This window comes from Balaenoptera borealis (assembly GCF_965194805.1).
Source record: "Balaenoptera borealis genome assembly, chromosome: 13".
Taxonomy (NCBI): domain Eukaryota; kingdom Metazoa; phylum Chordata; class Mammalia; order Artiodactyla; family Balaenopteridae; genus Balaenoptera; species Balaenoptera borealis.
Genome location: NC_138870.1, coordinates 106,361,485 through 106,373,094, shown reverse-complemented (window position 1 = coordinate 106,373,094; position 11,610 = coordinate 106,361,485). Strand labels below are relative to the sequence as shown.

The 11,610-nt window shown below is 54.6% G+C and overlaps 3 protein-coding genes across 10 annotated transcripts; all 3 read left to right on the top strand.

Moving 5' to 3' along the window:
• The first annotated feature begins 4 nt into the window (after positions 1–4).
• On the top strand, positions 5–7,802 carry CIMAP1B (ciliary microtubule associated protein 1B). Of its 7 annotated transcripts, none has more exons than XM_082351500.1 (6): positions 10–4,697; positions 4,785–4,988; positions 5,255–5,359; positions 5,445–5,561; positions 5,658–5,834; positions 5,941–6,075. In XM_082351500.1, the coding sequence occupies exons 1-6, from the start codon at positions 4,589–4,591 to the stop codon at positions 6,015–6,017; spliced, it is 789 nt and encodes a 262-aa protein (XP_082207626.1). In that variant the 5' UTR covers positions 10–4,588; the 3' UTR covers positions 6,018–6,075. The 7 variants fall into 7 exon arrangements, with proteins under 7 accessions (XP_082207624.1, XP_082207626.1, XP_082207625.1 ...); XM_082351499.1 differs by having other exon boundaries at positions 11–4,697; positions 5,445–5,566; XM_082351502.1 differs by having other exon boundaries at positions 12–4,697; positions 5,658–5,822.
• TYMP (thymidine phosphorylase) lies at positions 6,478–10,681 on the top strand (the record flags this gene model as incomplete). Its single annotated transcript, XM_082349156.1, is given in 14 exon segments — positions 6,478–6,499; positions 6,635–6,736; positions 6,902–7,002; positions 7,006–7,026; positions 7,028–7,069; positions 7,531–7,569; positions 7,571–7,626; positions 7,998–8,152; positions 8,450–8,676; positions 8,833–8,890; positions 9,004–9,063; positions 9,066–9,140; positions 9,718–9,776; positions 10,673–10,681. Coding segments are annotated over 14 exon segments (1,026 nt in total).
• On the top strand, positions 9,155–11,512 carry SCO2 (synthesis of cytochrome C oxidase 2). Of its 2 annotated transcripts, none has more exons than XM_082351505.1 (2): positions 9,155–10,031; positions 10,673–11,512. In XM_082351505.1, exon 2 carries the CDS (start codon positions 10,685–10,687, stop codon positions 11,483–11,485), a length of 801 nt encoding a protein of 266 aa, XP_082207631.1. In that variant the 5' UTR covers positions 9,155–10,031; positions 10,673–10,684; the 3' UTR covers positions 11,486–11,512. The 2 variants fall into 2 exon arrangements, with proteins under 2 accessions (XP_082207631.1, XP_082207632.1); XM_082351506.1 differs by having other exon boundaries at positions 9,250–9,880.
• The last annotated feature ends 98 nt before the right edge of the window (positions 11,513–11,610 follow it).

Sequence of the window (11,610 nt, the reverse complement as noted above, 5' to 3'; positions counted from 1 at the left end):
TTGTATTTGTATGGAAATATGTATGGAAATATGTTAATATAAATGTTTCAGACATTGCATGAAATTTCTAAAAATCTTATATGTTCTGGTATAATGTTATAAGTAATAATCCTAGTTATTACTTTAAAATGTATATCTCAGAAATAACTAATTTTCTTGTCAACTGCATTATTATGAACTTTCATCAAATCTTTAACCGTGGTCATTTTTAAGTCTTTTGTCATTTACAGACAGTTCTGGGTGTACTCTGATGATTTTGCAAATATGTTCCTATAAAAGGGTTTCATCTTCAAGAAATTCATGGAAAAGACTCTGACAAGTACAGGTTTCTGGTAACTGACTGTACTGCTGAACTGAATGAATAAGCATTTTCAGAACTCTAATGAAAAACTGATGAACTCATAAAAGTGCTAACAAAAGATCAAGATGAAAAAAAAAATTAATTACATGGGACTGAGTGAACTGATGAGGATGAGTATAATTTGTGTGACTTTCTGTCTGAATTTAAAAAAAAAAAAAATCTCACAAGGACTCAGAGGCAAAGAATATACAAATCAATTTTCACTGCAAAGTAAAGGAGCTGTTACAGTGAAGAATTACTGGACTGAATGTCAATATTATGACATAGTATGAGTGTGTTTCATGTTTGGTAATTGCAATCATTGTTGCTTTTGTTGTGGTCATCCATGTACAATGCTTGGTGTCAGTCTATTTATCTCTTGTAAAAATAAAATACAGTGTGTGTGTGTGAAAAAATAAAAAATAAAAAAATAAAAAAATAAAAAAAAAAAAAAAAAATCTTCCAACAAACGAAAGTCCAGGACCAGATGGCTTCACAGGTGAATTCTATCAAACATTTATAGAAGAGCTAACACCCATCCTTCTCAAACTCTTCCAAAAAATTGCAGAGGAAGGAACACTCCAAAACCAATTCTATGAGGCCAGCATCACCCTGATACCAAAACCAGACAAAGATACTACAAAAAACGAAAATTACAGACCAATATCACTGATGAATATAGATGCAAAACTCCTCAACAAAATACTAGCAAACAGAATCCAACAACACATTAGAAGGATCATACACCATGATCAAGTGGGATTTATCCCAGGGATGCAAGGATTCTTCAATATACGCAAATCAATCAATGTGATACACCATATTAACAAATTGAAGAATAAAAACCATATGATCATCTCAATTGATGCAGAAAAAACTTTTGACAAAATTCGACACCCATTTATGATAAATACTCTCCAGAAAGTAGGCATAGAGGGAACCTACCTCAACATAATAAAGGCCACATACGACAAACCCACAGCAAACATCATTCTCAATGGTGAAAAACTGAAAGCATTTCCTCTAAGATCAGGAATGAGACAAGGATGTCCACTCTCAGCACTATTATTCAACATAGTCTTGGAAGTCCTAGCCACGGCAATCAGAGAAGAAAAAGAAATAAAAGGAATACAAATTGGAAAAGAAGAAACAAAACTGTCACTGTTTGCAGATGACATGATACTATACATAGAGAATCCTACAGATGCCACCAGAAAACTACTAGAGCTAATCAATGAATTTGGTAAAATTGCAGGATACAAAATTAATGCACAGAAACCTCTTGCATTCCTATATACTAATGATGAAAAATCTGAAAGAGAAATTAAGGAAACACTCCCATTTAGCATTGCAACAAAAAGAATAAAATACCTAGGAATAAACCTACGTGAGGAGGTAAAAGACCTGTATGCAGAAAACTATAAGACACTGATGAAAGAAATCAAAGATGATACCAACAGATGGAGAGATATATGATGTTCTTGGATTGGAAGAATCAATATTGTGAAAATGACTACACTATCCAAAGCAATCTACAGATTCAATGCAATCCCTATCACATTACCAATGGCATTTTTTACCAAACTAGAACAAAAAATCTTAAAATTTGTATGGAGACACAAAAGACCCCGAACAGCCAAAGCAGTCTTGAGGGAAAAAAGCGGAGCTGGAAGAATGAGACTCCCTGACTTCAGACGATACTACAAAGCTACAGTAATCAAGACAGTATGGTACTGGCACAAAAACAGAAATATAGATCAGTGGTACAGGATAGAAAGCCCAGCGATAAACCCACTCACACATGGTCACCTAATTTACGACAAAGGAGGCAAGAACATACAATGGAGAAAAGACAGCCTCTTCAATAAATGGTGCTGGGAAAACTGGACAGCTACATGTAAAAGAATGAAATTGGAACACTCCCTAACACCATACACAAAAATAAACTCAAAATGGATTAGAGACCTAAATGTAAGACTGGACACTATAAAACTCTAAGAGGAAAATATAGGAAGAACACTCTTTGACATAAATCACAGCAAGATCTTTTTTGATCCACCTCCTAGAGTAATGGAAATAAAAACAAAAATAAACAAATGGTACCTAATGAAACTTAAAAGCTTTTGCACAGCAAAGGAAACCATAAACAAGATGATAAGACAACCCTCAGAATGGGAGAAAATATTTGCAAACAAATCAACAGACAAAGGATTAATCTCCAAAATATATAAACAGCTCATGCAGCTCAATATTAAAAAAAAAAAAAAAAAAAAAAAACCCAATCCAAAAATGCACAGAAGACCTAAATGGACATTTCTCCAAAGAAGACATACAGATGGCCAAGAAGCACATGAAAAGCTGCTCAACATCACTAATTATTAGAGAAATGCAAATCAAAACTACAATGAGGTATCACCTCACACCAGTTAGAATGGGCATCATGAGAAAATCTACAAATGACAAATGCTGGAGAGGGTGTGGAGAAAAGGGAACCCTCTTGCACTGTTGGTGGGAAGGTAAATTGGTACAGCCACTATGGAGAGCAGTATAGAGGTTCCTTAAAAAACTAAAAGTAGAATTACCATATGACCCAGCAATCCCACTACTGGGCATGTACCCTGGGAAAACCATAATTCAAAAAGACACATGCACCCCAATGTTCATTGCAGCACTATTTACAATAGCCAGGTCATGGAAGCAACCTAAATGCTCATCGACAGACAAATGGATAAAGATGTGGTACATATATACAATGGAATATTACTCAGCCATAAAAAGGAACGAAATTGGGTCATTTGTAGAGACGTGGATGAATCTAGAGACTGTCATACAGAGTGAAGTAAATCAGAAAGAGAAAATCAAATATCGTATATTAACGCATATATGTGGAACCTAGAAAAATGGTACAGATGAACAGGTTTGCAGGGCAGAAATAGAGACACAGATGTAGAGAACAAACGTATGGACACCAAGGGGGGAAAGCGTCCGTGGGGTGGGGTGGTGGTGGGATGAATCGGGAGATTGGGATTGACATGTATACACTGATGTGTATAAAATGGATGACTAATAAGAACCTGCTGTATAAAAAAATAAATAAAATTCAAAAATTCAAAAAAAACATTTTACTGTTTGCTAAGAATTATTTTGAATTGTGATCAAATCATGTGTCCTATTATATCTCTTTATTCAACTCGTATGGGCTTTTTTTTTAAATTGAAGTAGAGTTGAGTTACAATGTTGTGTCAATCTCTGCTGTGCAGCAGTGACTCAGTTATACACACAGAGACACTTTTTTTCATATTCTTTTCCATTATGGTTTATCACAGGATATTGAATGTAGTTCCCTGTGCTATACAGTAGGACCTTGTTGTCTATCCATCCTATATATAATAGTTTACATCTGCTAATTGTATGGACTTTTTTGTGGCCCAGTACATGATTATTTTCTGCAAATATTCCATGGGTTTAAATAGATGCAAAGTTCTCTCCCTACACATAACAATTAAATCAAGCTTGATTTCTCTTGTCTCGCACTTGTTTTTTGTCTGCATATCTGTCCATTTCTGGAATGGGTGTATTGAAGCCTGGGGAAGGGTGAGGGCAGAGTTCTGGTCTGTGGCACAGCCTGCAGGACGCCTGCCATAGCCATGGACTCCAAGGAGGAGAGGCGGGGGAGGGGAGAGGCGGGGGGAGGGGAGGGGCGGAGCCAGGTGGGACGGTCCGTCTGGTTGCCTGGAGGCGCGACCTGGACACAATGGGGTCTGGGAGCTGGGCCGGGCAGGGCCAGGAATCCAGACACCCCACCCTGCCTTCCCAGCCAGGAGACACAGCAGGTCAGTGCATCAACTTCAGGGGCCCCCCTCCGGCACCAGGTCCCCCACGCCGCTCCCTCGCCCCGGTATCCTCCCCCAATGTCCCTAAAATATCCGAGTTCTCCAGAACCCCGGGGAATTCCTCTCCCGCAGTGTTGAGTCCAAACTTGGAGCGCGCACATACACCTCCACTGAACTCATGATGGGGGTGGGGGACGAGAGACGGCCTCGAAGCTCTGTCCCTGCCCCGCGCCCCTCTGGAGCCGGAAAAGCTACCGTTTGTTTCCCTGGTACTTGGGACAGGCGCGGGCCCCGCCCCGGAGTCCGGCCCGTCTGGAGGGGATAGGGAGTGCGGTCCCGCGAGTCAGGGTGGAGGGGCCGGGGCCGCCACCTTGTGTCCGCAGGTGTTGCCGGCAGAAAGAGCTCCCACCGTACCATGGGCTCGGAAGTCTGGGTCGGCCCGTGGCGGCCGCACCGGCCCCGCGGCCCCATCGCAGCGCTCTACAGTGGCCCGGGGCCCAAGTACAAGCTGCCAGCCAGCACCGGTACCAGCGGCGGGCCGGGGGAGGGAGGCAGGCAGGGGCTAACCCTAACCCTGACCCTAACCCTGGTGATGCTGGGGCGCCCCGCAGGTTACATCCTGCACGACCCGTCGCGGCCCCGCGCCCCCGCCTTCACCTTCGGCGCACGCCTCCCCACGCAGCAGACTTCGCGCGGCCCCGGGCCAGGTCACCTGGTGCCCGCTCGCATGACCGTGCGCGGCCGCGACGGCGCCCCCGCCTACTCCATCTTCGGCCGCCCGCGCCACGCAGCGCCCTTCCTCACTCCTGGACCGGGTCAGGACCCTGGGACCCCGGCCTCCCCAACGCCGAGCCGCCTCCAGGGACGCCCACTCGGGAACCCCCCCCACTGAGCCCGAGTCCCCCTCGGGCACCCTAACACTCCAAATTCGGTTCCCCCATCTCCGGATCTCAAAAGAGCTCCAAGCCTCACCGGGCTTTGACAAACCGTGGCTCGAATTCCCCCTAATCCCTGGACTCCAGCCCGGGCACCCATCAGGTCCCCAATGCAGTTCCGGCCCACACCCCGGTCCGCCCCGCAGGCAGGTACTTCCCGGAGCGAGCGGGGAACGCGGCGTACCCCAGCGCGCCTCGGCACACCATCGCTCCCCGAAACTGGGGCCTCCGTGCGGAGTCGCAGACCCCAGGTGAGCCCAGGAAGGCCCACCCTGCACTGGCTGCGGAGGGGAGACCGGCCGGTCCTCAAAGACCCACCCTCGCTGGCTCCCCCAGGCCCCGGGACCTACACTGTGCCCTCGCTCCTGGGCCCGCGCGTCGTCGGTAAAGTTTCGGCCCCGATTTACTCCATCTACGGCCGCAGCGCGGTGGGCAGCTTCTGCGAGGACCTCAGTAAGGTGGGGAAGGGGCTGCCCGCACCGCGCGGCGAGGGGTCAGCGGTCGACGGGCCTGGAAGCCGGACACAGCGCCCCTCCCGCCCTCCCGCAGACCCCCGGGCCCTGCGCCTACCCTGTGGTGAGCCCTGGGATCTACAAGCCCCGGGCCCCCCAGTTCTCGATGCTGGCGCGGACTTCGCTCCCCCAAGGCAACAGCCTGAATCCCGGGCCTGCAGCCTACAACGTGGACCAGGTGCTCTGCAGTTCTGCGTCAAGGGTCAGAGGCGGGGTAAAGGGGTCCGGGTCGGGATCGAGGGTCTGAGGTGCGAGGTTGGGACCCGGGAGCCCTGCGCCGGCCGGCAGCGCCAGGCCAGCGACGTCTCCTGGGTCCGCAGCACCGGAAGCCTCGCGGCTGGAGCTTCGGGATCCGGCACTCGGACTACCTGGCCCCGATGGTGATCGACGTGGATGACTGACCAGCCGGGCGGGCGCGGCCCCACGAATGTTTCTTAAAACCTCTGGAGCCAGCAGCCTGTCGGCCTCTCTGTGCTTGCGGCGAGGCGGGCGGGCAAAACGGGCAGGTGGGCGGGCCCGCGAAGTCCCGGACTTCTCGAGCTCCCGCAGGCCCTCGTGATTGGCCAGGACAGAAGTGAGCCGGGTCGTCCTGCCCCTCCGAGGCGGCGATTGGCCTAAAACCCCGCCTGTCGGGAGGCCCCGCCCCTCCGCGGCTCCGGCCAGGCGCGCAGTCCCACTGTTCCCACCCTATGGCCTCCCGCGAGACGGGACGGAAGCCGGTTGGGGTCCGAAGAGGACCGGCGAGCGCCGCTGTGCAGGACAGGTACGGCCCCGGATCAAGTTGTGAGACCGAGACGTGAGAGCCAGACACGGAGACATGCACACGGGCGACACAGACAGGGGACTGAGGGGCGGACATGGGAGAGAAGCGAGAACGGGGTCGGGACAAGGGCACTTGGCCTCAGTGACACGGACACAGGGCGGCGACAGGTTCCAGATGTGTCGCAGCCCGGAGTCGTGGCGGCCCCACCTACCCCTGTCGCACCTGCTGATCTCTCCCGGGGCGGGAGCCAGAGCCCAAGCAGCTGCCGGGGCTGATCCGCCTGAAGCAAGGGTACATCAGACGCTTCGTGCGCGCTGTGCTGGACCGGACGCGCAGGGCGCACACATCCGTGCGTGAGGACGGCTGGCTGCCCCTGACCCCGACCCAGAGGTCAGGCCCAGAGACTGCCTGCCCCCAGGGACGCCACAGCGCCCCACCACTGTCACTGACACTGAGGATAACCCATTGCTGTGGGAACGCCCCCTTTTTGCTGTCTACACCACCTTACCCGTGCCTAGGGGCCATGCTCTTGGCCATCTGGCGAAGCATGAATCTGGAGGAGACCGCGGCCCTGGCCAAGTCTGGGCAGCAGCTGGAGTGGCCAGAAGCCTGGTGCCAATAGCTTGGGGACAAACATGCCCTGAGGCAGAGTCCTGGCACCTGCCCTGGCTGCCTGTGGCTGCAAGGTTAGAAGACACCTCCTCTCCAGACCAGAACCTCTGACCTCAAAAAGGCCAGCAGCCACAGGCAGCTCCTAACCTCACGCCTGACCCAGACAGAGCCCCCAGAGGCAGGGCCCAGGCTTCTCACCCCCAGGACAGAACTTAGATCTCCCTTCCCGTCAGCCCCCAATAACAGGACCAAATCATCCAGCTGCCCCTTCCCCTTCGGTTCCCAAGGGAAGAGCTGTGTACTGCTCTCCGTCCATCCCCCAGACTTGTACCCCCAGCAATAGGTACCAGCCTCCTCCCCCCACTGACACCCCCCATCCCAAACCAGGACAATTTATTTACCATTCCCTCTCCAGCTGGACACCCACTACACTGCTCAGTAAATACTTAACTCCAGCTGAGTCCTAACCAAGGAAGGTGAGGAAAAATGTGGGGGTGGGGAGGTGACTGTGCAGGTGAACAGCATCCTTGCCTAGCATGTACCAATAGTCAGCAGACGTGGTCTGGGGCACGTGGGGGGGCACCTTGGGTAAACTGGAGTCTATTCATGGATTCACTGTCACCCAGAGCATGTATAGGCGGGCCACGGATTGGTCATTGATCTGGGTTATTGAAAGAAACATTGGCCAGAATCTCTGAAGGATCACTAGGGAGGATACTGATCAGTTATTCTTGGGTCATTGGGCTTTGGTCAAGATCATCAACGGAAATTTGATTGGAGTCATTAATATGGACTTGGTCAAAATAACTGATGGGCCTCTGATCAATCATTAATGGGCCATAGGACATTGATCCATATCTTTGATGGGTCATTAGTGAGGACTTATCGGAATTGTTCACGTCACTGGTCATTATTTTGGACATTTGTCAAGGTTGCTGATGAGTCCTTGGTCAGGGTCAGTGATGCGATCACTGATCAGAGGCCACTGAGGGTCACTGGGAGTCCTGATGCAGGGGAGGTTGGCCAGATGCAAGGGCTGCCAGGGCAAGTGGGCTGCTGTATTGTGGGTCAGAGCAGGAAGCTTGTTCCTGCAGACGGAATCCTGCATGAAGCAAGAGATGTGACGGCCACTGTCGACAGCCTGCCACTCATCACGTGTGACCTGACCCCAGACTCCAGGGTCCACCTCCTGCATGTTAAAGACCCCTGACCTATGAACACACACAACCACAGGTGATCTGACCCAAACCCAGGGTCAGTGTCCCACATCACAGGATGCCTGACCACCCACTCAAGAAGGTGGCCTGACTGATGCACCTGTCATCCCAGCACATAGGGGACTTGACCTTCCATGCTCAGGGTCCCTGACCCCTCATGACTGACCCGAGACTCAGCATCCCCCGCATCTCAGAGGAAGCTGCAGGATCTCCATCACCTTAGCCTCCCCCACACAGCCTTCATCCTCAGTAAGAAGGCAGTGGACAGCCTGTCTGCTCTGATGGTAGGCAGGAAGTTCAGAGAGGCCGCAGTCCTCCCCAGCCAGGCACAGGCCCCGGAGCGCCTGGAGCCTGTGTGGCCTCTCCGTAGGGGTCTCCATGTGGCTATGGCATGTCTGTTGGCGTGGATCTCCTTATGTGGCCCCAACCTCCCGTTCATAACTCCAGCAGCCTTGGTCCTCAAGGTGAGCCCTGTCTCACCCTGCCTCTGCCGGGACCGGCCTCACCGCTGGCAGCCCCCCCCCCCACCACCACTTCTTCAACTCCCACCCAGTGACCTTATCCGAGCAAGGCTGACCTGGCCTCGGGTCTGGGGAAACCCTCACGGCCCTCCTGCCCAGACCCGGTGCAAGGTCTTCCTGACCCCCACCGCTGAAGTCAGGCACACTGCCGCTTCACGTCTCCCCCGCCCCCTCACTCCAGGGGAACTGGCAACCAAGGGTGCATCAGGGGCTGGAGTTTGACTGCACGCGAGACGCGGGGAGGGTCCACACTGAACCGTGTCTCCGCAGGTTGGCATGGGGCAGCCGCTCTGACAGCCAGGGACAACCCCGCCGTAGGCCACGCCTTGGAGTGGAGGAAGCGCTGCTGTGCTTGGACGGCCTGGGACCACCGGGCCTGCGGACCCGGTCACCCATCACCAGGCTCGGTGAGGGGACAGGGAAAGGGGAACCCGCTCTGGCTCAGCCCTACGCCCAGAGACCCCCCCCTCCCCTCCTGAGCCCGGCTCCTCACTCCCCGCCCCACCGCGCGCGCAGGCCGACACGCAGCAACGAAGCCCGAGAGGCGCGCAGCTATGCGGGTGCCTGGTGCGCCGGGGCCGTAAGCGAGAGGGCGATTAGGCCCGGCAACTAGGGACAGCCCCGAACAAGGAGCCGCCGCCGCGGGGGGCGGGACCGCAGGGAAGCCCCGCCTCCAACACGTGACCTCTGGCGGACCCGCCACCTTCGGCGCACGCGCACGGCCCAGCGCCGGCCAGCTCCATGCCAGTCTGCGCGAGCGCGGCGCCGTTGACGCATGCGTGCTGGCGTGGGGCGAGGTGGATGGCTTCCGCAGCTTCCCAGGTCGCGTCCCCAGACTCCTGGCACCGACCCCGGCGCGCCGGGGGCCTGGAAGACCGACCCGCGAGGCGCGTTCCGGGAGGGCGCCCTGAACGGGGCTCCCGGAGGAAAGGGGCCTCCCGTAGAGGGGCCCTGGAAACGTTCGCAGGCTGCCTCCGTTTGCAGGTCCATCTCGTGCACCGCTTAGAACACAGTTTGTAAAGGAGGAAGCTGGTGTGAACAGGGTAAGGGACGTATCCAAGGTCGTCCAGCCCAGGAACCGTCGGACGGGGCGGAGGCCGGACGTTTAGGAGTCTTCCAGAGGGTCCTCCCAGCAGCAGCTGAACAGGTGAGGCGGGGGCGGGGTCCTAAGACCTCCGCCTAGCAAACCTCCAGAAGGCCCTGAGAAAGGCACAGAGGACACCGAAGCAACAGCAGGGCGTGGGCCACGAGCTCAGAGCTGCTGTCGGGTACCCGGCTGTGAAGAGAGTGGGCTCGAGGCAAGTGGAAACCTTGTTTCTCTTCCAGGGTGACTGCCGGCCTGAAGGTTCTACGTGCGAGGGGCTCGGGGTGGCGGCGGGGGGGAGGCGCTGCAGGCTGCGGTGCGGGTGGCACAGGATTTCCGCGGGGCTGGGGGCCAAAGCACCACGGTTGAAGCGGCCTCAGAGGGGAGAGGCTGCAAAAGGGCCGGAGGAGTCAGTCTTGGGGAGGTTGCAGCCAGAGATTCACCTACCTCCTTTCAAGAAATGGGAGTTTATTGCAAACAGATAAATATGCTCAGGAATCCGGGCGAGGCATGCGCTTGGAATGCTCTTGGTCAGCTCAGACGCTCAGGTGCAGGCGAGGGCTGGGTTGGTTAGAGCTGCAGGCACAGGACCGGGGGCACGGTCCGGGTGGGATGCGATAGACTGAGACTCTCAGGCTAAAGGATAGGAGGGACAGGGGTGGACGCTTGATGACACCTAAGCTGGAGTTTGAGGTTTCAGAGGTGAAGCAGTTCTGATCCCAGGTGAGCAGCTGCTGATAGCAGAGCCTGTGTAGGGCTGGTCCTTCAGATGGCAGCAAGCGTCTCCAGAATGATGGGGTATGACCCGGGAGGCCGAGGCACCTTCTGGCTCCTGACACCCTTGCTCTTTTCCAGGAGCGTTAGGCCATGCTGTTGCTGGCTCAGGCACCCAAGGCTTGGCACAAGCTCTTTCAGCTCAAGCCTCCAGCCCTCCCTAGGACCCCAGGAGGAGAGGCCCAGCACGTGAGGTACCGGCTCCTATCAAGGCAGGGCCCTGCAGAGACGGGAAGGCAGGACCAGCCCCAGGGCCCTGGGCTACGAACTAGGTTGCTGATCACAGCCTTGATTGGGGCTGGGCTGGGCGGGGTCTGGCTGGCCATGAGGGCCGAGAAGGAGCAGCGGCAGCAGCGACGACGGTCAGAGGCCCTGCGCCAGGCTGCCGTGGGCCAGGGTGACTTCAGCCTGCTGGATCACCGGGGCCAGGCTCGCTGCAAAGCCGATTTCCGGGGCAAGTGGGTGCTGATGTACTTCGGCTTCACTCACTGCCCGGACATCTGCCCCGAGGAACTGGAGAAGCTGGTGCAGGTGGTCCGGCAGCTGGAGGCGGAGCCTGCCCTGCCCCCCGTGCAGCCCATCTTCATTACCGTGGACCCCGAGCGGGATGACGTGGCGGCCGTGGCCCGCTACGTGCAGGACTTCCACCCCAGGCTGCTGGGCCTGACCGGCTCTGCTGAGCAGGTTGCCCAGGTGAGCCGCAGCTACCGCGTGTACTACAGCGCCGGCCCCAAGGACGAGGACCAGGATTACATCGTGGACCATTCCATCGCCATCTACCTGCTCAGCCCTGACGGCCTCTTCACAGACTACTACGGCAGGGCCACGTCGGCCGAGCAGGTCGCAGACAGCGTGCGGCGCCACATGGCTGCCTTCCGCAGCGTCCTGCACTGAGCTGGGTCATTAAAAGGATGTGGTGGAGCTGTGTGTGCCTGAGATCTATACCAGCAGCCCCTGGAGGCCACGGCAGGAAAGGGGCTGGAGACGTGGTTGCTTCCTGGGGTGCAGAGGATCGACAG